General features: G+C 46.1%; 1 protein-coding gene across 2 annotated transcripts in view; it reads left to right on the top strand.

The window, feature by feature from the left end:
- The window catches only part of SPSB1 (splA/ryanodine receptor domain and SOCS box containing 1), a 379,914-nt gene extending 368,194 nt beyond the window's left edge, over positions 1–11,720 (top strand). For both annotated transcript variants that reach the window (XM_069610025.1, XM_069610026.1), the window contains exon 3: positions 9,962–11,720. In XM_069610025.1, the coding sequence (XP_069466126.1) occupies positions 9,962–10,089 (128 nt within the window). In that variant the 3' untranslated portion in view covers positions 10,090–11,720. The remainder of the gene's footprint in view (positions 1–9,961) is intronic.
- Positions 11,721–27,403: the final 15,683 nt, after the last annotated feature.

The following is a 27,403-nucleotide window of genomic DNA, read 5'->3' as shown; positions in this document are numbered from 1 at the left end:
ATAACGACGAGTTTGGCTCCTTCGGCCCTAGAGATGGGCTTTACTCCATTTCAGAGATCAGAATACCCTGGTCTTTCTTCAATTTATGAAGAAAGAGAAGACTCTGACCAAGAAACTTTTGGTTTAGAGATCCACACTGCCTGCTGCAGAGGATTTCACCTCTGAAGAAAGGAGGCTGAAGGAACTACAGGACTCACTTCGAGGCCAGTGGACTTGACACTTCCCCAGAAGTGGAATTTGTAAAGCCAGACCCAGGGGAACATGCCGAAACAACACCATATAGAAGAACCCTGATGGCAAGAATAATTGAGTTTATGGGTTGGTCTGCGCCTTCGCCGGTTTTCCAACAGGATGATCTAACGGATATATTGGACAAAGGCCCACAGGAGGACCCGGTGGTCCCCTTCCATGCAGCCCTACAAAAAAAAATTGCATCCAATTGGGCGACTCCCGAAGTCATCCCAGCAGTCAATAAAAGACTGTCGACAAAGTATAGGGTAGCGGCTGCTGACCCTGAATACCTGTCAAAACACCCGACCCCAGAGAGCCTTGTGGTTCAAGCGGCAACTTCATCCAGCAGTAGGACTGCTTACCCTACTGTCCCACAGGACAGGGACGACGAGAGGTACGACTCTATGGCAAAGAGTCTTCTCTGCCTGTAGTATGGCGCTGAAGTCCATCAACGCCACCTGTACGCTCGCCAGGTTCAGTCACACATTATGGGAGTGTGCTTCATCAGCGGCTGACTGGATACCCGATGGAGAGAAGGAAGCCTTCCTTAACATCATTCAAGATGGCAAAGATGCCATGTGCGAGTCTCTTCAAAATGGCATTGATTCCACTGACAGTATCAGCAGGGCCATGGCGGCTAGTACAACAATCCGCAGGCATGCGTGGTTGCGAAAGTCTGGCTTTGCTCCAGATGTACAGGCCAGACTTTTGAATATGCCATTTGACGGCTCTTCGTTATTCGGAAAAAAGGCTGATGACAATCTGGAAAAGTTAGACTTCTAAAGCAGCAGCAAAATCCTTAGGAGCTGCTATCCGCCAAACTCCTTTTCGCCCCTCAGGAACCTCTGGGAGAGGAAAGTCCTTTCGCTATTATTCCGCATTCGGAAAAGGCAGAGGACAGCCGGCTCAAAGAGGCCAAAGAAGATCCACCCCAGGTGGACGGGTCAAAGGTACTAAGACCGCAGCAGCAGGTGCCTCTTTACCCTCAGCATCTGCATCAGCCGCCTCCAAACCACTCTGAGGCCTTTGCACACAAGACACCTGTAGGGGGCAGGTTAACTCACCATCTGACGGAATGGCAGGTTATAACGTCAGATGCTTGGGCGTTGGAGACATTTGCCCAAGGTTACTGCCTACCCTTTCTAGACATCCTTCAGTCATCCACCGGGGAACATCTCCCTAAAAGTTCCAGATCCGCTCCTCTTGCAGGAAATTATGGACCTGCTAGAGAGAGGTGCCATAGAACCGGTACCTGTAGCAGACAGGAACAAGGGCTGGTACTCCCCTACTTTCTCATACCAAAGAAGGACGGAGGACTGAGACCCATCCTGGACTTGCGAGAATTTAACAAGTTCCTCAGGAAGGACAAGTTCAAGATGGTAACTCTCTCAGATCCTTCAGGCCCTCCAGCTCCAGGAATGGCTGGCATCTCTTGACCTTCAGGATGCTTATTTCCATGTGCCAATCCATCTCAAGTACAGGAAATACCTGAGGTTCGCAATTGGCAAATCTCATTATCAATTTCGAGTTCTGCCATTTGGGCTGACCTCCGCCCCGAGGGTCTTCACCAAGCTGATGTCGGTAGTGGCGGCAAGTCTAAGGAGGGAAGGGATCCACGTCTATCCCTACCTGGACGATTGGCTGATCAGGGCCGTATCTTCGGAACAGGCCCGGACCCAGCTAGATTATGTCTGCCTCTTCCTTCAGACTGGGCTTCTCCCTCAATTTAAAGAAGTCACAGATGATACCATCTCAGACTCCAGTTCATTGGAGCGTTGCTGGACACTTCCCTGGGAAAAGCCTCGCCACCAGAGGTGAGGGCTCAAGATATTCTACAGATGGTCACCAAGTTTCAGAATGCCCAGTGTCTCCCAGCCTTCGACTTTTTGAGGTTGCTAGGCCTCATGGCATCTGCATCTTCCTTGTGCCAGAGGCTCGCCTGAGAATGAGATCTCTTCAGTGGGCACTGAGAAGTCAGTGGTCACAATTCTCAGGGAGAATGTCAGACCTCCTCCGGATTCCGGACAAGGTAGCACACGACCTTCAATGGTGGGCCTATTCAGAGAACATCTTGAAAGGAGAACTGTTTTGGCAACCATAGCCGGAGATAACAGTAGTCACAGATGCCTCGCTCACAGGGTGGGGAGCCCATGCCAATGACTTGACCATCAGCGGTCGTTGGTCTCCATCGGAGTCCAGACTACATATCAACCTATTAGCGCTGAGAGCGATCAGACTAGCGCTGAAAGCTTTCCTGCCATCAGTACAGGGGAGAAATGTCCTGATAATGACGGACAACACGGTGGCCATGCACTACCTCAACAAAAGAGGAGGCGTAGTATCACTGCCACTGTGCAGAGAGGCAATGCAGCTCTGGTTTTGGGCAATTCGGGAAGGAATCTCTATCGGCAGTCCACCTAGCTGGAGCGAAGAATTTGACAGTGGACAGTCTGAGCAGGCAGAGCAGTCTCCCACGAATGGGAGCTAGCTCAGGAAGTCCTTCAAGAGATCTTCGCCCTTTGGGGAACCCCTCAGGTGGATCTGTTCGCCACAAGCACCAACAGGAAGTGCGATCTGTTCTGTTCAAGGGAATTTCCCCCGAGAGGAGCTCTAGGAGACGCGTTCGTAGTGGACCAGGAGTTTCCACTCCTCTACGCGTTTCCACCAGTCCCTGTTATCCCTCAAATGATCAGGAGGTTGAGAAGATTCCGGAAAACCATGATCCTAATTGCCCCGGACTGGGCCAGGAGAACGTGGTACCCGGACCTTCTAGATATGTCCATCTGTCCTCCAATCCGTCTTCCACTCAAAGAGAATATTCTCTTGCAGAAGGGAGGTCAGGGTCTCCATCCAGACACCAGAACCCTCAACCTTCACGCTTGGCTTCTGAAAGGTTGAGGTACAAGGATTGGGATCTCCCTGATGACGTCATGGAGGTGTTGCTTTAGGCCAGAAGACCAGCAACAAAGTCTTTATTACGCTGCCGTTGGAACAAGTTTTGCAGCTGGTGTAGGGAAGAATCGACCCTTTTTCATGTGGTACACCAACGGTGTTATCGTTTCTACTCTACTTGGAAAACTCAGGCCTTCAAGTTGGCACTGTAAAAGGCTATCTCGCAGCGCTTTCTATCTTCAAGCTCACTGCGGAGGAACCATCATATTTCAAAATTCCTCTAGTGGTACAATTTCTCAAGGGTCTAACTAATGTTTACCCTCCAAAACCATTCCAGGTTCCATTATGGGACTTAAATTTAGTCTTAAACTTCTTAATGGGCACTCCATTCGAGCCACTTCACTCTTGCGCATTGAGATTTCTCACACTTAAAACTGTCCTACTTGTAGCACTAACATCTGCTAGGAGGGTGAGTGAGCTACAAGCTCTCTCCTGTAAACCCCCACATACAATTTTCCGCAAGGACAAGGTTGTCCTTCAGGTGAAGCCTAATTTTCTCCCAAAGGTGGTTTCTGAATTCCATATTACTCAGAAAATTACCTTGCCTTCATTCTACCCTCCTCCCCATCCGGGGAAAGAGGAGGAAAGGCTACACAGGCTGGACCCTAGGCAAGCTCTCAGCTTTTACATCAGCAGAATGGCTAGGATCAGGCAAGCAGACCAGCTGTTTGTAGGATACTCAGGTCACAAGTTGGGACTAACAAAACAAAACATCTCCAGGTGGATTATGTTGGCCATCCTGGAATGTTATAGACTAGCAGGGAAAGAGCCACCACAAAACCTCAGGGCTCATTCAACCAGGGTTATCGCAGCTTTTTCGGCTCTCCAGAGAGGGGTACCGGTCCGGGACATATGTGCGGCTGCCACATGGTCATCCGCACATACATTCACAAAATTTTACAATCTGGATTCCTCCACTGCTCAAGAGACCAGATTTGGCAAGGCCGTATTACACTCGGTCCATCCCTAAAGGGATACATAACACAATCACTCCCTCCTCCAATTACATACCACTGCTATGGGAGTCTATCAAAGATAAGGAATACGTCGGAGGACACAATCCCTTTGAAGAACAAGTTACTTCTTACCTGGTAACGTTCTTTCGACTGGATGTTCCTCCGACGTATTCCTTATCACCCCTCCATCCATCCCCCGCAGTGATAACTTCCCTTGTGGTTGCGGCTTTCGCTCCTTCAAGGTTACTAACCGATTCAGGCAAGTCTTTTCTTATACTAAAAAACGGAACTGAGCAACGGACGCAGCGCGTGTCTATTTGTGGTGGGCATGGTGACGTCGGCGCCGATATGGTGGCCGTCGAGGGACATCGACTCGCCGGACGTCGACGCGCAGCGCCTTCTACAGAAAAAATTTCCAAGGTCAGCAAGCTGGAAACGTATTATCAAAGATAAGGAATACGTCGGAGGAACATCCTGTCGAAAGTACGTTACCAGGTAAGAAGTAACTTCTGTTTTTTTCCAAGTTCAGTTCAAGGTTGTAGGATCCCTCAGGCAGTTGTTGAGGCTGTTATTTTGTTCCTTAGTTCTTTGTTTTCACAATGGTTTCGTCTGCATAGTTGTAGGCTGGAAGTCTGTGGGTTCGGATGATTTTCATAAGTGGGCACATGTAGATGTTGAAAAGGAGAGGGGCTGGATCGCTGCGGGACTACGCAGGATATATTTTTGGTGATTGCGGTGAACGCTGTTGGGTAGGTTCTTTGGTTTTGTTAGGAATTAAGTTAAGCCACTTTGATGGATTGTGGCATACAGGAATCCGCGCCAATCATTTTATTATTGTTGCGTGGCTGTGTCAAATGCTATGTCCAGTAGTATGCGGGCCGTTTGGGCATAATAGTATGCGGTTATTTTCAGGTCGTCCCAGATCAATAAAAGTGCAGATTCTGTTCCTCTCATTGGTCTAAAGCCAACTTGTGACCGGTTGAGTTCCATTTGCTTCAATGTATAAGGATTTTGTACACTTGGCTCTCCAGGATCTTTGCTGGGTAGGGCAGGTTGGATATTGGGCTGTAGTTGCTTTGTGCTTTTTTGATTCCTTTATCAATGGTTTAATGTATGCTTATTTGAAAGACTTTACTATCCTATTCCCTCTTTGGAGGGATAGATTCATTAAGTACCAAATGTTGCTTTGTTTCTGTGGTTGAGGATTCCTTTGAAGAGTTCAGGGAGTTGAAAGGTTGGTGTCCTTGATCAGTGTGACAAAGGTTTCTTCTGTGATTGGTTCTAGGCAGGTGAGTTTTGCTGTATCTGTTTTGCCCAGTGTCTGTGGCAATCGTAGTTGTAGTTGCCCGGTCTAGGTTGGTCTCCTGGATTGTCTATTTTTGATCTCCGGTGGTTGATCTGGTCACAAAGTGCTTGTGTCAGGATGATGGAGTTCTTGTAGGAAGGTTTTTTTTATATCTGATTTTGAACAGTTCTTTCTGTGGATTGTTTGCCGATTCTTTTCTTGTGGCGTAGTAGAATTTTTTTTTTGCTTTGAGGACTGTTGAGTTGTATAGTTTGTTTTCTTTGGTATTTTATGACTCTGGTGTATTCTCCATTTTCTTTATTTTGTGGTTTAATTTTTTTCAGTAGTTCTGTGAACCATTTTTCTCACTGTTTCTTTTGGTGTTACTTTGTTTTCGCTGGTGCCAGTTGGTCGAGGGCCTTGGTGATCCAATTGGAGTGTCTTTTGGTGGGTTGTTGCTTGGGCAGGTTGAGTCTAGAATGTTAGGGCCTTGTTCTTCCAGTTGCTTTTCTTGCTGGTATGGTGCACTTTCCAGCCGGTAGGCAGGTTTGGGATGTGAGCTAGAATGGTGTTATGGAGTGGACACTCCATACCATTGGTGTAGGTGGCGTGGATGCACCTAGTCCTTCCCTGCAGAAAATTGCATTTAGGGTGCATCGTGCTTCGTGGGTGGATCCATTTACTAATTGCTTAAAATGCGAAGGTTCCAAGAGTATGCAGAGTGAGTGAGTGAGTGTGCTGTGCGACATTTGGCTTTTTGGAACCATATGTTGCAGTCTCCCTGTATGGCTAGGTTGTCGTGGTGGGTTGATACAATGGCGGCCGTGTCTGCTAGTTTCTATGCGAAATTGGGGTTGTAAGAAGGTGGCCTGTAGATCAAGAAGAATACTATGTTGGTTTGGTCTTCCATCTTGATAAGAAGGCATTCATAGGCTTCTGCATTGCTTGTGATGAGTTCAGATGTTCGGATGTGTATGTATGATTGCGATTCCGCCTCTTCATTTTTTTTTTCTATTGGCGTGTATTTTATAATTGTCTGGTATTGCTTAATTCGCGATTGCTTTAGTTGTCTGAGCAGGTTTCTGTAGGAAATGGCACGTCTGTAGGTCATGGATTTCTAGTGAGTGTTTTGCCATGGATGTAACCAGGGGAGTTGCTAGGTCTGGAAAAGACCCGGGGCTAAGCTGATGTCAGAACTGTTGGGACTGGGGGCTAAGTAGTCTTTTGGCTGTAGCTCCTGAGATTCTATCCGGGGCTACAACCAAAAGATCAGGGGCTATAGCCCCCTTAGCCCCCCCCCTAGCAACGCCCCTGGATGTAACATTGAGAAGGCTGCAGGGTAGTCTGTAATGTTCGATCTGCTGTTGTCAGATGGGTTTCCGTTGCTGGTGGATTTTTCCTGGTTTAACTTGTTGGGTGGTGTGGTTCTTTGGTGATCGGTCTCTTTGTTGAGTAGGCTAAGGTTTATGATGGTTTTGGTGGTGAATTGTTTAGGTACCCGTCCGTTGTTCCAGTCTTTGGTGGTGGCGTGTAGAGGTTGATGGATTCCAGCTTGTCCCCGATTCTGGTTGTGGTATTGTCCATGGTGTAGACCGGGTTGGGATGGTTTATTAGTGGTGGCGTTTCATGTCCTGGTGTGGTCTGTTTTCGTAGCGCTTATTGCTGGTCGGTTTCTGCCTACCACGCAGTTGTATGTAGAGAGGTAGCGAACAATAGTCTTTGCTCTGTTTGTATGTCTCCTCGGGCCATCTGGCCCTTCCTTAGCGGTTTGGGTATTCTTATTTCTGTTGTCTGTTCTGGCTTCTTTGTCTTTCGTGTGGCTAGGCAGTGTTTGGGTTGTGAGTTGTATTCCTTTGAGTGTGTGTTCTCTATGGATTGATCGGTTTCCTCGTCCTTGGGGTTTAGTCTTTGCTGTTTGTGGTTAGTTGTTGCTTGTAGTTATTGAGGTTGTGGGTAGTTTAGACCATAATTGAAAGTTCTTTGTGATTGTTTGTTGCCCTTTCCTTTCTGGCTCCTATGTGGTTTTTTGTTCATCTTGGGGCTCTTGTGGTTGTTGAACCAGGGGTCGTGAACATTCGTGGTTCATTCTTTTTAGTGGTCTTTTGTTTCCACGTCCGATGTACAAACCTGCAGTGGGTGAAGTGTGTGGTTGGAGACGCAGCGATTGCTTAGCTACTGGGGATTGTGTGGGGTTCAACAGTCAATACAATAACCTCTAGAATCGGGACACCTGGATCTGGATAGACGGAGAGGGCTTAAAGTGGCACAATGGACAATGCAGTTGCACCTAGGTTTGGTACACCTGGACAGAGGCCGAAGGAGGGTAGAACAGTCAATGCAGTAATGCCTAGAGTTGGGATAACTGCACAGAGGGAGTGGGGCCTAAAGAAGGGGCACAACAGTCAATGCAGTCACGCCTAGAATAGCATACCTGGTTAGAGGGAGAAGGGCACAACAGTCAAAGCAATAACACTTGATTTGGGACACCTGGGTAGAGGGCCAGAACAGTAAATACAGCAACCTTAGACCTGGGACACCTGGATTTATTTGATTGAAATAATTCTGTTAAATAAAGCACCGTAGAAATGCTCAAAGCGCCACATGGCTAAATGGGAAGGGATCAGGGGAAATAAACGATTCCTCCTTCCCTTCCCTGCTAAACCCCACAGTTGCTGAGATTGGTGACCAGAGCCCTTATGTGTCTTCCCTGGGTCCTTGCCGCCCACACTCTCCTTCAGCAACCGCCCACTCCCAGCACTTGCCTTGGCACCCACTGGCCTGCACTTATTTATTGGCAGCTGACCACTCTCACCAAGTCACTTAACAGCTGTTTACTCCCTAGCACTTCCCTCGAGGTACAACTAGCACTTACCCATACTAATTTGTCCCTTCTCTCTGCACTTGCACGTTCTGAATGCTTACAAGGCCTAGTAGGTCTGCCTCTTATTTGCTTTCTCTCGCATGTCATCCCCTTCTCGCATGTTGCTCTGTGGGTGCTTCGAAGCACAATTTGCTTGATGTGTAAGTGCCTTACAAATGCACAATAAATAAATGGCAAATACAGCAATATACACTAGTGGTCCTACTAGGCCTCGTGGCATTCGGCCATGCAAGTGCATTGGTAGAAGTGCAGGGGATGGAACGAGGGACAAAGGAGTGGACAAGTCTGTTGGGATATAGGAGAACCTTAAACTAAGTACTGGTACAGGAGGCTCACTGTGGTGCCACCAAGAAGGGGCCTGCAGTGCAGTGTGCGGAGGGGTGCTGGGATCCTGTGGGATTCATGAGGATCAGGCCAGTCAAAGCGTCAGTGGGGTGATTGGCAGGGCAGGGAAAGGGGTAGAGCAGTTTTGAGCAATTTCCAGAACTTGAGGTCTGGCTCAAGTCCGACGGGGGCAAGGAGGCTGTTACAAAGGGAGTCACCAGCTGAGGAGACCTGGCCCCACTCTACTTGGAGAAGCATTTGTGCATAAGAGTTAGAATTAGAGGAGCCTGGTGATCTAGCAGGGGACTATTTAGGGAGGGAAAGATGGAGATAGCATGGTCCCAGGCCCCAAAAGGCCTTGTGGATGATCAGAGGGTCTTTAATTTAATCCTTGCCGCCACCGGGAGCCAGTGGAGAGATTTTAGGGCCAGAGAGAGTCCCTGGGATGAGGCCAAGGGTAAGTCTTACAGCCTTATTCTGGATTAGCTGAAGGGGGCGAAGGGAGGAAAGGGGGAGATTGAGAGAAGCTATTGCAGTAGTCTGGCCCAGAGAGGACCAGGGCTTTGGAGACATTGTGCTTCTGGGGGAAGGTGAGAAGGAAGAATGCCTGAGGAGGTGGAGCTGGAAGTAGCACTTCTTGGTAAGGTCCATGATGTGAGGCGTCAAGGATGGAGGAGAGTTGAAAATGACCCCAATGTTTTTGGCTTCAAAAGATTGGGAAAGGGTGGGCGGTGGTAGAGGGCGACGAGAGGAGTACACTGGTATCCCATTGAGGAGGATCTCAGTCTTACTGGCATTGAGAATTGACAGAGTGAGAAACGTCTGAAGGGTCACAACAGTCAATGCAATAACTTTGATACGTGGGCACAACAGTGAGTGCAGCAACCAATAACCATGCAAAATCGAAGCTACCTGTCTGGTTCTGGTCACTTAATGCGATTTTGAGTCCCTGCACAGCCCAATGGACTTTTCTTTGGGCAGACTGTGTAGCTTAATTAGCAGTACAGTGGTAAGCGAGTTATTATTCCTGCAGGGACCATAACTGGTCGACTTGTGGTTTTGTTTTATGCTGCACTTGCAAAGGGCTTGCTGCCATCCTTTGGTTGTACAACTTCTTTTGACTATTTATGAATTGGGTATGTTGGTGGCAGGACCACGCCCCATCAGATAAATTGGGTCTTGCAAGGCTTCTCGTCTGCAGGATACGACTGAACCATTCCGCAAACCTATGGGCCAAATGCAGCTCACTTGGTTCAGCATACCTGGAGGTTTGGTAGCTAATAGGTATTGATCACTTGTCTGAATCAGCTAACTCTCGCTTTTCTTTTGCAGCTGAGCCATTACCCTTGATGGACCTGTGCCGGAGGTCGGTGCGCCTTGCTCTGGGTAAAGACAGACTAAGTGAGATCCACAACCTTCCGCTACCAGCCTCTCTGAAAGGCTATTTACTCTACCAATGACCGAATGGTGTCTTTGCATGCCTACAAGATGGACTGGTCTAGCACCTACAGGCCAAGTAGTCTACTGCTGGTTGGTCCTTACGCCACCTTTAAAGTTATATGCAAGAAGGGCTTGGACTATCCGGATTTGTCCTCCCATCCAGCATGTCTCTACATGAAGGTTCTTGAATTCATGCTGCAATTCAAATGTGATCGTCACCCTCCCTAACGGAAGAGAGCTTGAGAAGAATGTAGCTTTTTGGTGAAGCTTATCGCAGCAGCATGCTTGTGTTGGATTGAAGTATGGCCATATGTACCACGGGTTACAAAGATGGAGTTGTCAACTGCCCACAGCTGAGATCTCCACTGCATAGCACCTGGCTGTACACATTTTTGTGCTTTATTCCATGCAGTGCTTCTCCTGTTTTTGGCCACTGTTACTTTTCCAAGCTTGGTAATTTATTCAGAATGCAGTTTGTCTCTGTAGATGTGTGCTGTTTTAGTTCCATTGCCCTCACACCATTTATAACACTATGTCTGGGGATGCCCTCTGTCTGCTTATTCAGTGTCTTCGCTTTATTCTTTTGAAGTTGGAGAAATGTCATCCCTCACAACTTGCCTCAATTTATTCATGTGCAATACGGACTACAAATCCTGACTGGACCTTTTTAGAGAAATCAGTACTGCAGGAGCTCTGGGCTACTGGAGTAGAGGATGTGGAAACTCATTGCTGCTTTTGCTCAGAGGGTACTGGGTAGATCACGGAGGATGTGAGTATGATGGTGCACTTTATACTGGAGGAACACTGGGGACGGGGTATGTTTGTAATGGATTATCAAAGTTTTGAATGCAACGACTCGACCCACGTTTTGATTTGGAGGGTGGCTGGCTTGCCTGCCCCATCCCACACGTTGTCCAATTTGCCCAGCTATGTCAAGCCTCACAATCTCATTGCACGGATGCATATCCTGGATGCCAAAGATAAATGGCAGTTACGTCCCTTTCTGACTACTCTTTGAAATTCAAAGCCTGAGTGAGTCCATACTGCAACCTTTTTCCAGTTGTGGTCCCTAGTCCCTAAACTGTGCTTTTCCATGTTACTGTAACACAGAGGAAGCAGCTTGTCCCACCCACAAGTTGACTGTCTGCGGTGTAACACTTCTGCAATTTTCATCTCTTCACTCTTAATTGGATTATATAACCTTCCTGCTCTGGATCACCCGATTTACATTGCAAATTTTTTTTTCAAGGTATGATGGATCTTGCCATACAGGTACAGCGGGTGGATGAGTTGCATTGTTTAGGTCTGCTCCCTGGTACCGTTTTTTTAAATGAAGTATATTTTTTAAATGCACAAAGGCCTAAAGAAATGGGTTTGACATGGGTTGCTCGTTTTAGTATGGTTTTATGCCGCGGGAAGGCTTGGGGTATTCATTTCCTTTTCTTGTGGGAATGTCTAGAGTTGTCGTGAGATTGCAAGACACTCCTTGCCTTTTTTTACTGCAAGCTGTCTTCCACTGAAGTGGACACAGGTCCTCCAAACCCATTCTCCTTCCAGAACTGTCCTTGCTTGTACAGTTTTAAAACGTATTTCTACTTTATTGCTGTAGATAATGTTAATTTACCTAATAAAGAAATGTTTATTAAATTAATCCTTTGACTTGCTTGTTTGTCTGACAATTTAACATTCACGGTTCAATTTTGCTAGGTCTAGTCTATCCTTTTATTCTAAAGTTTCCAATTTTCATAAACTGCAAAGTTCTGATGCTTGTTAATCTGCTTAGAATCACATGCTGTGCATATGGTCCGACATCCAGTGGTAACCGCGGAGTATTGCATCTTGTCTTTCGGGGGACCGAAAGGGGACGTCGGCATAGGCGTGTCAAACACTATCCCTATCGTGACGTGTAGTACCCAAAATCCCTCACATGCCGAGGTCCCTCTGATTGTTTTTTTCCGCCCAGATAACTGGTCGCCCTATAGCGGAGCTCTTCTTGAGACATTGTTTATCTTACCGAATTGTCGGTTATTCCCCGTTAAGTCACTTCGCCCATCAATAACATCTTCGACAAAGACTACGGGGGGAATCGTCTACGGCTGTGGGTTCCGGCGTCTAAGCCAGCGTTCGGACTACAGTAGGCTCGGGGTTTGCCATACTGTTATTATGTCTTTAGTCTTTTCCACTACTTTCCTTTTTGGTCTGGTCACCCTTTCCTTCTGCTATGGAAAGGACTGCATTTAGATTCTGCCCTGTATGTAGGGTCAGATATCCATGGAAGGACTAGCACACGCCGTGTAACTCTTGTCTCCCCCTAGAGCACGACGAGAAGCGGTGTTCGGTGTGTAAACTCCTTAAACCCTTAAGGAGCGCCGGTTGAAGCGGTTGGCCGCGTACGGAATGTCACACGTGGAGTCTCCCTCCTCAGCCACGACACCAGCCAAAAGTGACCCGGGTACATCGGATGACCAAACGTCCAACGCGGACGTTAGACCTTGATGCGGAATATTCTAGGGCCGCCACGCCCGTCCCCGACCCTTCCAGGCTCGACTGCGGTCTTGTGACGGGGGCGTACAATCGCACCGCACAAAGCACACAACCCAAGCGCCCTCGTTGACAACTTCGTCGAAGGCGAAAGCGCCAACGGGTCCGCCGGAAACTTCGGCTGCGCCCACGGATCTGTCTGATCCGAAGTCTTCCCCGCATCCACAGCAGCGCATGACTGGGCATAAGAAACATAACAAGGGTGCTACTCCCCAAAACTACACGCGCTGAAGTTTCAGAACAAGAAACTTCGGATTCCAAGGCCTGTACAGGCCCGAAAACTACGAGTAGGCCTCTACCCGAGAAGCCATTCGCTGGCCCTTCTGGAGCCCCGGAAGACATTTTCACTGCCGACACATCATCGGAGCTGTTGTCTCACGAAGATTCGGTGACTATCCATCAGAGCATCAATAGGATTGCTACGGCGGTGGGCCTAGTACCGGTTCCGCCCACAGTTATGGGCCAATCCGCCGAAAAGTTTTCCACCGATTGGGAAGATGATCCCGAAGACTCTAACGAAGAAAGCCAGTTACCCCTCTCAAGCACCCTGAGGAGATCCTCTCCGTCTTAGGACAGAGAACACGGTTCCTACTCAGCTAGGTCCATTTGGGTCATTCAAGTGGACCACGGTGCAATTAGAGGGGTGTATGGATCGGCTGGAGCAGTTGTTCAGGGCTTCTGATCAACCTCCGCCGAAAAAAGCTCGGGTAGACCCTAACCCTCAAACACAAGATGTCCAACACCTAGATGTCCAACACCAAGTTGGCTATCAAGATGTCCAGATGGACACTTATAGAGACATCTATACAGAAGAAGTCTTCTTTTCTGGACAACTATGGGGAAGATCAAGGGGCAACAGACAACTGAGGACTCCCAGCAGAACGATCACAACTGATATCCGTTGTTTGGACTCTCCCCCATCCACCCCGATTCGACAAGCTTCGCCGGTGGATGATCAAATGGCTTTCAACAACATGTTGAAAAAAGCAGCCTAATTCTTTAAAATTGCCACGCTGGAAGCCTTGCCCGAATAAGATTTCGCTGAGGACATTATTAATGAAAAGCCTCCGGCAAGCCAGTCTATCCCTCTCTTGAGCTCTGTAAAGAGACTGCTGGCCCCTTCCTTACACCCGCTCAGACTAGGGCTGTGAACCCAAGGGTCAAAACCTTTCTGACCCTCCCCCACCGACCCGCTTTATATCAAAGGACACGCAATACCAGACTCGCTGGTGGTGACCAACACTGGGAAGAGAGCAGGGGTTCCCCTTGCCACGGGAGAGTCGCCTCCGGACAAGGAGTCCAAAAGGTTGTATGCCTTAGGCAAACAGGTTACGTCGGCGACGGTCTATACCGTCTGGTTTGCCAATAACACAACGTTACTGGCAAGCTACGTTGACGCCCAATGGAACCTACTCCAAGAAGGCCTTCAAGAGGTTCCGGAACCAACCAGAGCCAAGCTTCTCGCCATTGTCTCGTAGGCCAAACTTGCCAATCAGAATGTTGTAAAAAATACCCTGGACACCGCAGAGACAGCAGGCCGGTCTCTCGCACAGGGTACTCTCCTAAAGAGGCACGCGTGGCTGTGCACGTCGGGTTTCAGGCCTGAGACCCAGGCATCCATTATCAACAAACCCATCGAAGAGGCCAACCTCTTTGGGAAGGCGGTAGACGATGCGTTGGAGACAGCCAAGAAGGAGCATGAGACTAAGTCGCTGCACCAAATTTCCCAGAAACCCTCTTCACAGAGGTGCAGTAATTCTCGGCGGTCCTTTCGAGGACAAGCCTGCGCCGCTCAAAACAATTTCGGCACGGGCAACATCAACTCAACCTGCTGCAAGCCCCACTTACTAACCCCAGAGGGGTCAGAAGCGCGGTAAGAATAGAGGCAGTGGCTCCAATTCTAGAGGAGCGTCAACTTCGGGTCAGAAATGACCACCAAGTCCAGGTCCCCTCCCATATCTCCCCGGTCGGGGGGCGATTAACATCTTTCCTCAAGGCATGGGAGGGGATAACTTCAGACCAGTGGGTCTTAAAGACGGTCGCCCACGGTTACTGTGTGGAATTCACCCGGCCTCCACAGTTCAGACCGCCGAAACATTGACGCCTTTCACCGGAACATCTGCAGATCCTGATCCAGGAGGTGGAAGCGCTGCTGGAAAAGGACGCCATAGAAGCCGTCGAGATTCTTCAAGGAAAACGAGGGTATCTATTCAGTGTACTTCCTTGTACCCAAAAAGGATCTCACTATGCGTCCTGTTCTAGACCTGCGCCCAGCGAACAAGTTCATAAAGCCCCAGAAGTTTTGCATGGTAGCACTGCAAGAGGGGATCCCATTGCTAAAAAAGGGGGACTTCATGACAATATTGGATATGAAAGATCCATACTTTCATATTTCAATGCTTCCAGCGCACAGAAAATTCCTAAGGTTCGTGATTCAGGACAAACGCTACCAGTTCAAGGTACTCCCCTTCGGCATAGCCTCGGTGCCAAGGTGTTTTACCAAGGTCCTGGCAGGGGCAGCGGCACACCTGCACCTGCGCAGACTTTCAGTTCCAGTTTACCCTTACCTCGACGATTGGCTCATCACGGGGGACTCGTTCGACGTTTGTTTTTTGAACACCCAAAAAACAGTAGACCTACTGTTTAGCCTGGGATTTTCTATCAACGAAAAGAAATCCAACTTAGTCCCCAGCCAAGTAAAACAGTTCCTGGGGGCTCGAATTCGTACGGAAGACTGTTTAGTCTTCCCTTCCAGCGAGAGGGTTCAGAACATGCTCTCTCAGGTTCCTCAGTATGTAGCCGGTCGGTGTCATGCATATACTTGGTTCCCCACGCACGGCTGCGCATGCGTCCCAGACAAGAGTGGCTCAACAGCCAGTGATGTCAGGCCAGCGGACCATGGGAAGATCTGTTGGTTGTCTCGCCAGCCCTCGCTCGCTCTCTGCAGTGGTAGTCGAGGGAGAACCTCTTGAAGGGGAAAACCTTCACCAGCCCTGCAGTGGAAGCCACTCTCACGACAGACGCATCTCTCACGTGGTGGGGGGGGCCTCACCTGCTTCAACAGACAGCTCAGAGTGTGGTCCCCTCAGGTAGCGTCCAACCACATAAACCTACTGGAGCTACTAGCAGTGTTCAAAGCATTGAAAGCCTTTCAGGAGCAACTGCAAGGGAAGACAGTGCTGGTCCTAACAGACAGCACAACAGCAATGTATTACCTGAACAAACAGGGGGGCACGCACTCTCCAGGGCTATCCAAGCTGTCCCAAAACCTCTGGATATGGGCTCTCAAACAGATGTTCCTGATATCCCAACATGTTCCAGGGGAACTCAATCTTCTGGCAGACGGACTTGGCAGAGATTTTCCTCTGCCAGAGTACGAATGGGGACTGCACGAAGACATTGTATCCAACGTCTTCGCAGAATGGCGGTTTCCAGAGATCGACCTGTTCGCTACTCAGGAGAACGCGCAATGCCAAGACTATACCTCCAGGTACCCCCGGGAACGGTCTCTGGTTAACTTGGTCGGGGAAATTTGTCTACGCTTCCCCCCCCCCCCCCCCCCCCGACTCCCCTTCTGAACAAGATAGTGCACAAGATGCACCAGGAACCAGTCACCATGATTCTGGTGGCTCCCATGTGGGCCCGCCAACCTTGGTTCGCACACCTGATGGAAATGTCCCTCTCCCCACCAGTCAAGTTGCCCTGCCCGTACAACATGTCTCAGGACAGGGGGGAGACTCTGTACCCATGCCCACAAACTCTGAATTTAGCAGCCTGGCTCCTGAGGTCTTAGAGTTTGGACATCTGCAACTCCCTCAAAGATGCATGGACATACTGAGGGAGGCAAGAAAGCCTTACACACGTTATTGCTATGCCAGCAAATGGAAACGTTTTGTCATCTGGTGCAGTTCCAAAGGTGTCAATCCCACCAATTGCTCGCCTTCACACATTGTGTTTCATCTAACCCATCTGTTGGACTCTGGGTAAGTCTTCAATTCCTTAAAGGTTCACCTAGCGGCGTTGTCAGCCTACACCACGTCACAGCAGAAGGTGTTGTGGTGGAAAATACCTGTGATTAAAGCCTTTATGGAAGGGGTTAAAAGAATGTATCCCCCCCATCACTCACCCAGCCCCTGGGTGGGACCTAAATGTGGTTTTAACTAGGCTCATGGGGGGGGGCCCCCTTTTGAGCCTATGCATAAAGCTAGTCTGAAAGACGTGACCTACAAGACCGCCTTTCTGGTAGCTATCACTTCTATCAGAAGAGTTAGCGAACTACAGGCCCTCTCGGTTTTGGACCCCTTTGTTACAGTCCACAAGGATAAGGTAGTTCTGCGCACTCATCCCAGTTTGCGCCCAAATTTATTTCAAAGTTCCATGTGAACCAGTCAATCGAACTACCCACGTTCTTCCAGAGACCTACTAACATGGCCGAAAGAAGCCTTCACACACTAGATGTGCGCAGGGCAGTCATGTTTACATGGATAGAACTAACCACTGATGAAAACTAAACAATTCTTTGTTTCAGTGGTAGCTGGTAGAGAAGGGGACCCTGTCTCTAAATCAGCAATATCAAAGTGGATTGTCAAATGCATCACACTGTTACACTCTTGCAAAGAGAGAACAGCCCTTCAAGCCTAGAGCACATTCTACTTGAGGCACTGTGGCATCCATAGCATTCATTGCAAATGTTCCCCTAGAGTCCATTTGCAAAGCGGCAACCTCAAGTTCTGTACACACCTTTACAAAACACTATTGCCTAGACCAAGGTTGTCCAACCTACGGCCCGCGGGCCACAATGCGGCCCTCCGAGCCATTTCATGTGGCCCGCTAGGCTGAACAAAGGAAATACAAACAAGCCGGCATGGGTTGTGATTTCCATTGGCTGAGAAACAGCCAATGGAAATACTGTTGCCATGCAAGGTACGTCATATTAAAAAAGAAAACCTTGCATGGTCACAGTATTTCCATTGGCTGTTTCTCAGCCAATGGAAATCACATACGTCATGTTTATGGGCGGAGTGAAAGTGTAAGGTATACCATGCCGGCACCACCTTCACACTTCTTGCCCAGCCCAGCATCACGCCAGTGACCAAGCGAGGCCTGCTAAGTTTTCTTTCTGTTTTCTTCTTCTTTTTTTTTTTTTTTTGTTGGTACACCACGGCCCAGTTTATTTATTTGTTAAACATTTGTCGGGTCCACGGACCTGACAAACATTGAATAAATTAATAAATAATTCGGGCCGTGGCAGCGGAGCACTGTGACTGCCTCTGGTGCCCCCTTACAGGGGGCACCAGAGGCAGTTACAGGCCCAGTGCATTTTAGGCAGCACAATGTTTGTCGGGTCCTTGGACCCAAATTATGTGCCGTGGTGGGGGACTGTTACTGCCTTTGGTGCCCCCTTTAAGGGGGCACCAGAGGCAGTAACGGGCCACGGGCCAGTTTATTAATGTATTCAATGTTTGTCGGGTCCGTGGACCCCATTTTTTTATTTCCGCAATATTGGTTGGGCCATGTCCACGTCTGGACTAGCCAGGGTACCTTAGGGTGAAGCCTTAAGTACCCAAACATATATGAATTGGGGATAAATATTCACTCTTGTAGTTGCAGTGTTTCACTTAGTGTCACATGTGTTTTGTTAGTTGGGACAATCTTGAGCCAACATGTCCAATTCAACCTGACATATTTCCATATGGTAGCATTTTATTTATTTGTTTTTTTATAAGCTAAATGTAATACCGGAGTTTGGTTTCTAAGTGCGGGTCTGGGATTTAAACCTCTGTTGCTCTGCGTGGCCTTGCTTCCAAGACCAGCAGGTTGCCCCTGTGCTATCCGCCGTTTTCCATTGCTCCGTTATCGTGATGTGGGACACCTTTATGGAACATGCATTATGGCACCATCATGCACCTTCTGGGTATCAAGGATAGTGATCAAATCATGTAATGTTCACATACCGAATCAGTGGGTGTAGTTGGTAATTTCCATAATATGGTAGTCTTGAGTAATTGGTTCATGGACTGCACAAAGGTGGACCTTGTAGCACCCAGTGCCAGAGAGCAGGCCCTCAGAAACAGAAACATGCAGCGCCTCAGGGAGATGACCGGTGTACCGAAGCCTACTAGCAGCCTGTGTTGGCCTGGGTATCTTCTGGAACTTGTTTTTGTTTCATTTCGCTGTGCAGTGTTTCCCTTTTGATTAAATGCATTATTTATGGAATGGGAGACTGCTGGAAGGGGGTACCAGCCTGTGTCCGCACCCACCCCCACTGACTTGCATATCACATGCCAAACACTGCTTCTCTACAGGCATTGTTATAGATTTGTGGGACAATACTATGAGTGAGGCTTTTTTAATCATGCCATACAGTGTGGCCCAATGTTCTGCCTATATTAAAACCGCAACATTATTACTTAGTAATACAAGTAAGTTTGAATTGATTTTATTGTAATGGGCCTGTGACAACGTAGCTTTCATGACTAAAACCTACCCAACTCTCAATAGATGGCGAATCAGAAGAAAAGAAAGATTGATGCTGAATGTCGTGTTTTCAAGGATAGTTGGGCCAAGGATTTCTTTGTGTGTGAACAAAAGGGGAACATCTTGTGTCTGATTTGCCAGGAAAAAGTAGCTGTCTACAAGGAATACAATGTCAAACGGCATTATACTACAAAACATGCCACTGAATTTGACAACCGATTGGCCAGATTAGGATTGATCGGGCGAACTCGCTGAAGCAGGCCCTGATCGGGCAACAGTCGTTCTTCAAAGCTGGCAGACAGAACTCTGAGGCAGCAACCAAGATAAGTTACTTGATATCCGAGGCCATAACGAGGAGAGGGAAACCATTGTCCGATGGAGAATTTGTCAAAGATTGCTTGGGAATATTGACATCTGTGGCATTCCCTGACAAACAAGCAATGGTGGAGAAAACCAGTCTCTCACATCAGACAATTGCTAGACGAGTAGATGACCTATCATCAAACATTGCAGACTCACAGATGAAAAGATTGGGTGCCTGTCAGTTTTACAGCTTGGGGGTGGATGAAAGCACAGATGTGAGTGATACCGCCCAACTAGCGATCTTTGTACGAGGAGTGACAAAGAATTCCAAATTTTTGAGGTGCTACTTGACCTATGTTCAATGAAAGGCAAAACAGGACAAGACATTTTCAATGAAGTGAAACATGTCTTGTTGAAATTCAATCTGCCAGAGGACAAACTCTGTGGTCTGACAACTGATGGGGCCCCTGCTATGATCGGCAAACACAATGGATTTGTCAGTTTAATGGCAAAGTCAGTTCCCCAGAATGGCATCACGCATCACTGCATCATTCACCAGGAACAACTGTGCGCAAAGGCCTTGGAGATGACGCATGTGATGGAAAAGGTTGTTTCTACGGTGAATTTCAGAAGGGCAAAAGGGCTTAACCATAGACAGTTCCAAGCATTTCTTGCGGAGATGGGAGCAGACCATGATGATGTGATCTACTTTTGCCAAGTTCGTTGGCTTAGCAGGGCAGCCACACTATCCAGATTCTGGTCACTGCTTAATGAAATTAAAACATTCATGACGAACAAAGGGAAAGATGTCACCTTCTTGGATGATGCGAGCTGGTTGAATGACTTGGCATTCCTTGTTGACATAACAAAATATCTTTCGGACCTGAATATAAAACTGCAAGGGAAGGAACAGTTTGCGAACAAGCTGTATGAGCACATCCAATCCTTTGTTCATAAGCTGGAATTGTTTCAGAAACAGCTGAATGAATGAAAAAAATGCTACTCATTTCACAGTACCGATGACTAGATCTGCTCACAGCATCAACCATGACAAGTATTCGGCACTGGTTGGGAATCTTTTGAATGAATTTAAAAACCGATTTTCAGATTTCAGGGAGCACAGTGATGAGCTGAAGATTTTTGCAGATCCGTTTGGTACTAATGTCACCAATGCTCCTGACATGTTTCGAATGGAATTAATTGACATGCAAAGTAATGGTGACCTGAAGAGAGCCTTTTCTGAACATACCCTACATACATTTTATAGTAAATACATTACATGGGACTTTCCCAAATCTGCCTAATCATGCACTTCGGTTCATTGCACTTTTTGGCAGCACGTATTGCTGTGAACAGGTTTTCTCAAGATTGAAGAGCATAAAAACAAAATCAAGTCACTTTTGACAGATGGACACCTATCCGGAATACTCTGCATTGCCACATCAAGTGTGCCATCGGATATTGAGCATTTGTGCAAGCAAAAACAATGCCAAGTGTCACACTGAAAATATGTGCAGTGTTAGAATTATTCTTAACTATGCTGAATGCTTTACAAGTTGCAACTTTACAAGTGACTAATCCTGCAATAAAAAGTCCTTCATACTTTTAGATTGGGCTTGCATCGCGTTTCTTCCATTGGGTTCACCTTTGGGTGATCAATTTTCAACAGTATCTTTTGAATGGGATTATGCTTCTTTCATTACCACAGAAGTAATGAACGTTTATTACAGAGATAAGCTGCCAAATGTATTGGGCACACTGCACATGCTCAGGCAGCATCAATCATGCTTTGTACAGGACAATGCTGTCCTAAATTGGGAACTAGCATAGACATGTTGCTACAGAGGCATATTTTGGCCACAACCAGCATGCCAATGTGTTACATCAGTGACAGTGCTGTCTTACACTGTGGACACATTGATCATTAAAATGTGGTGTTCTACAATGTTCTTGTCTGCTGTTGGTGACATGGAATGTACATGTTCCCCTTTAGAACTAATTGTAAACTTATGGCTTTTTGGCCACTTTTCCTGCTGTAAAATGGACCATTTCATCCCCATATTTGGAAAAATATCTGGGGGGGGGGGGAGAGAAACCCTCCCAAACCCTCCCTAGATCGTCATATCTCCCTCGCTACGCTCAGTCGCCCCCACCGTTTCAGTAAAATATCACACACTGGAGGAAGAAATCGCAACAAACTAACCTTTGATCACTGTCCCTGACACATCTTTCGGACTGCATGGCTATCACTGCCTGTGATGCAATTGTGTCAAAGGTCACACACCATCGATTTTGAATATACTGCTTTGGGTGAGGGTGTTGACTTTGGCTCGCCGACCCTCCGGGTGACAAAGTTCATGCTTCGGCCCCACATTCAAAAAGGTTGGACAAGCCTGGCCTAGACACTCATTCTAGGTCTGATTCTCAGGTGGGACAAGCAGTAATAAGACCTCTTTTTTCTACTGTTCCTTCTCACAACCCACCTCCAACTCCAGGTACTGCTCGCTAGTCTATGGCTGGTAATCGTATACCCTAAAGTTTTCCAGTTGAACCAGCTATTTTAAGTGTGCTATGCGTCAGCTCCAGTTTTTAACTACATGGCAACCCCCCCCCCCCCCACCCCTGAGTTGTTGAAATGTTTTTCTTCAATGCCTGTTTCATTCATATTTTCTAGGCGGAAGCATTTCTCCAGTATGTAATGTGATTAGCACAGGGGCACTGGCCAGAATTGTGAACAGAAGTGCCTCCATGAAAGGTGTCAGTAATCTGGCGATTTGAGTAACACAGGTTTAACTGTTGAAGAAGGGACACTAATACCCTGGCCTTAATGCAATCCATAAGAACTACAGGGTTCGAAATTGAGGAGCTTGGGAGGTATTTAGGTCTTTGGTATGGACTGTTTAACTTGATGCCAACAGCAATTGGGAACAAATTTTGGATGCCCAAGTTAAATGGTGCCACAAACCTATGTGCCTGTGAATGTTTACAGAAGGTGCATTATGTAACTTTTAAATGGCTCGTATGTACCAGACACAGTAATAGCAAATTAATCAATATCCACTTTCAGCCAAAGGACCATTAAAGTGTATGCACTAGTTGGATGCAAATAACATAAAGACACATTTGTACAGTTCAATAAAAGAACCTTTGGGACAGAATATCAAGCATGACTCGTCACATCTTTTTAAAATATAAAAAACGATTGTTAAATAACATACATTTAAGAAGGCATACTATTTGCTCAAATGTGATATTTTTGAGAGCTCTGATTAATGCAAATGGAAATAATTCGGAAAAGTGGCCTCCACGTTCATATCATGGTTAAAATTAATATAGAGATCAGTCTGCTTTTCTACTCAAGATCTGTTTTATCAATCATTGTTTCTCCTTCGCCAGGCCTTCTCGGCAAAGGAGATGGCACATAAATGGTCATGCTCTTCAATTAATTAGTTTTAACGTTGTTAGTTATTACCAGTTTGGAGTGTTCTCAAATCTCCAAGTATGTGCAGTAACATTTTTAGGTATTGATTTCACAACAAACATGTTAAAGTGCTAGGAGGCATGTGCATGTTTCGCCCTTCCTCAGGGTTTTTCAAGGCACTAATAAGACAATTTAATGGAATAGCTATAGAAAATAATGCTCGTATTGCAAAAACCATTTTCCTTTTTCGCAGTAGCTACAGCGTGGGAGGAACGAGACTCCACAAGAGGAGAACCGTAACCACGGACACGCAACCTATTAAGGAAAGAACCCATAGCACACCAGGTACCAATACCCAGTTATTAAACTGCAACAATCACTATGAACATTGGCCACCTGGATATTTTAAAAGTAATGGCCTAATGCCAGAATCAACAATCCACAAATGGAAAAACCTTAACATAAGCTTAAGAGCCACACGACACTTGTCCACTTAACATCACAAACTACTGGGAAAACAATAGAGAAAATTAGTTTTTTGCAATATGAGCATTATAAAGCAAATGTGTCAAATTTCATGTTAAAAGTGAACCTATAGCTATTCCATGAACTCTTAGTGCCTACAAAAAGCCTAAGGAAAGGCAAGACACACGCCATGCCTCCTGGCAGATTTTTGTTAGCACCACTTTTCTAACATGTTTGTTGTGAAATCATTAACTAAAAATGTTACTGCACATACTTGCAGATTTTAATGAACTCTAAAATTGGTAATAACTAACAGTATAAACTAATTAATTGAAGAGCGAAACACTGAAGTGTAATACCACGTGCACAGGCATACATAGAATCCCAAACTTGCATTTACTAACCTTTTGACTGGTCGGTGGATACCAGTCTCTATGTAGCCATGCAGCTATTGGCTCCAGCATAGTTAAAATATTCGAAATCAAAGGGAGGAGCACACTAACTAACCGATTCACCTTACTCGATGGTATATAAAGTATTTCAAAACAAAAAGGCATCTATGGAGGATTCAATTAAGGGCCAAGCCTTCACGTTCCTTTTCGGATTTCACCATACTGAGGACTCGTACAAAAATGTAATGTTTCAGGTCTATCCAAACTGAAGGGACAGGTACCCACTCCACCATCCTTCCATGTAGACGTGACAGTTGCTAATGGCACGATGCCCAATCACATTATGTAAGGGTGCTCTTTTTTTTTTTAATTTGTTATAGTTGAAATTAACCTTTTAAATATAAATACATACACATTTACACATTTAAATCATAATCATTTATAATTACACAGTCAAAATATTACAAAAATTCACAAAGATCAACATTTAGGTATTAATCAATGAGTTCCAATCGCTAGATGAATGTGTCACAAAACAAATCACTTCGAATCAAGATTTAAACTTGCAAGAAAATGTACTGTTGCAATCTGTAAAGGTAGATGACCAGAGCCCAAAATTAGGGACCAGGACAGATCTTGTGATGCAAGCTGTAAATAATTGCAATGTCGTGCAAAGTGAATTTCGCTCAATGGACGAAGGACAGTGCATTCAGTAATGAGGTGCCTCATGGTCTCGCTTATGTCCTTCAATAAACAAAAACGGCAAAAGTTTTGTGTCTGGTTTAACAGTTTTCTCTTTGCCAACAAATCTTTGGTACCCCACAGGTTAAAGCGCAGTTTCAAGATGGAATGCCGGTACTTAGGCGAGGGGCAACGTATTAAGTATGCCGGCAGTGTGTGCATTTTTTTGTGAGGAAATCGCTTTGCATCAGCATCAAAATATGCAAGACATCCCTGTCGAATGGCAATCCAATCTGCATAATATATTTTCAATTTTGCCTCATCTGGATTATGAATCGGGTTTAATGAAACCTCTGCTACAGTTGGCACACGATAGATGGACGTTAACCATGATTTAATGAACAGGTGCTTACTTCCTAAAAAAAGGCGCATTTGTGCCAGTTGAGGATGGCCTGTAATGAAAACAGACCAAGCTCATACCTTAACCATACAGCTGGTATGCAGTTTGGCAGATGCAAAATACAACGCCAATAATGCCCCTCCCATTGTGTAAGCGAGTGGGATGGTATGTCTTGGAAGGTTTCAAGCCCATATAGTATTGCCAGAACTATTTTTGCTGTCCAGAAGTGCCAAGCCGGTAGTACCGAAAATTTGCCATATTTATGCATTAAGATGCTGGCCTGTGATGTAAATGATGTCAATCTTGATTCTAGATGCAAGAGATGACCCCTTGGGTGTTTAGCAGTGTCAAACATAATGGCTAAGTAGTCATAGTGTGGGACTCTAGTGATCGGTAGATTGTTCATTGACCAAACATAAGAAGTGCCACGTCTTTTGGGACAAAATACCACAATTTGTGTTTTGACGAGATTCACTTTTAATTCGTTGGTCACAGTATATGCCGAAAAGGCATTTAATAGTCGCTGTAAACCCACTTGTGTTCTAGAAATAAGAACTAGATCGTCTGCATAAAAGAGGGTTTGTATGGAATAGCCATTCAGTTTTGTTGAATCTGAGACGAATTTCGATAGATCATGTCTTGCGTCTTGAATAAAATAGTTGAAAATTGCAGATGCTAATAGACAACCCTGTTTAAGTCCTCTCGAAGTTGGGATTTGTTGTGATAACGGGCCGTCTAAGGTTAGTCACACCTTAATCGACGTATAAGAATGAAGGACATATATTATATCCACAAGCATTGCAGGACATTGATCTCTCTGTAGCTTTGCCAACAATAATGCACGGCTAACGGAATCAAAAGCTGCATGGAGATCAATAAATGCAAAAAAACAGACTGTTCATCTTGGAGACACTGCATTTTGATTGCATTTAGAGAAAAAGGTTTACTGATGTCCCCATGCTTGCCATGAATCCTGTTTGAGGGTCGTGTAAGTTTGCATGAAGTGTCCAGGCATTGAATTCAGAGAGGATCATTTTTGCAAATGCCTTCCCAGGCGCATCAAGAAGGGCGATCGGCCGGTAAACAACGGTCACCCGTCTTGAAAATTGGAATAGAAGTTTTCCAAGAGGAGGGTATTTTACGGGTGCAGAGAATATTTTTGAAAATAAGATGTAAAATATGTGCCCATTGTTTTGGATGGGTCTTGAACATAGTATTCGATGACCCATCTGGGCCTTGTGCTCTAGATGAGCTAATTTGAGTTATAATTGACAGGATTAGCCCTTCAGACAATTGAAGTAGCCAGGGAGCATCTGTAGCCGATGTATATTCATAATTAACGAAAGTTGGATGGTCATATAATTTTGAAAAGTGCGTAAACCAATCTTTTTCGGAAACACCGTTGATTTGAGCGTCACCCTGTAAATTGGAATGATGATTGAGCATCTGCCACATTTGAGCAGAGTTTTTATGCCTCATTGCAGCCAACATAGAAATGCTATCATGCTGAAATCGATGGGCTTTCCTCTGTCTGAGCCAATTTTTATATCGACATTTGGCAGTGTTCAAGAGTTGATGACAAAAAGGACCATTCTGGAAGAGAATGTGTCTCCTGGCCTTCCGATATTCCGCTTTTATGTTCTTAATTGCTGGATAAAAAAAAATGCGGATGACGAACGCGATTGGATTTTACAATTGTAATGGTTTGTTTAAAGGGATTTAAGAGATCTTGATATGGTCTGCCTTTAGTGTGCCACTTATCTTCCAGGATGGTCTTAAGTCTTAATCCCCTGAACAGTCCATTTAAGCCGATTTTTAGCAGTGTTGACAGTGGCCGTGGCAGTGTGCATCTGGCGATGCGCTCTATCTTCACAGGACCATGCAAGCTGCGCTACGAGTAAACAATGGTCGCTATTTGGATGGGGCATTATTGAAAGGCAGTGGACCTTTTGGAACAATTTTGAACTCATATAAATATAGTCCAGCATGCTTGTGCTGGCTCCCCGATGCCAAGTGAAATTGGAATGGGTGTCACCTTCCACTGACCCATTCAATCTATGTAGGTTTCTGTCGGCCATCAAATTAGCCCACTGTGAAGCTGCTGGAGAAGGATTAGAAATGTCACGACAGTCTAGATCAAGATCTCCTGAGACAATAGTATGTTTTAGAGGTTCGGGCAAACACAAGATTCAATAACTCTTCTATACCCGCAAAAAAAAACTGCATCACTCATGATGAGGGGATTGCAATAGATATTCAAGAGGGCTAATTCTTGTGAGTGGCCCGTGACAAGTACTAACTGGATCTGGGCACCCACCGAGGCTCTTGGTAATGGTCGCTCGATGATGGAGGTATTTTTCCATTAACTATTTTGTATGTACTAGTGTAAGGCTTGTATGTGTACACGGCTCAAAGTGCAGGTTTTTTTAATTGACACAGAAGGACCACTATATATCCTAAGCCAACGGCTCCCTCTAGCGGTGACGGTACTGCAACGGCCAAACCTACAGGGGCAACTTCCATCTGGCCTTTTAGTACATTGCTAGATTAGATCATTTATATCCCATAGACGGAGGAATTGTTACCGACTGCCTCATTACAAAGTCTGTGTGTGCATCCATTAACACTGGTTCAGTAGTTGCAGTGATAATTTC

This window comes from Ambystoma mexicanum, chromosome 8 (genome assembly GCF_040938575.1).
Source record: "Ambystoma mexicanum isolate Mex_15411 chromosome 8, UKY_AmexF1_1, whole genome shotgun sequence".
Classification (NCBI taxonomy): Eukaryota; Metazoa; Chordata; class Amphibia; order Caudata; family Ambystomatidae; genus Ambystoma; species Ambystoma mexicanum.
Note: the sequence above shows the minus strand (reverse complement) of the source record. Positions and strands in the feature narration are given on the sequence as shown.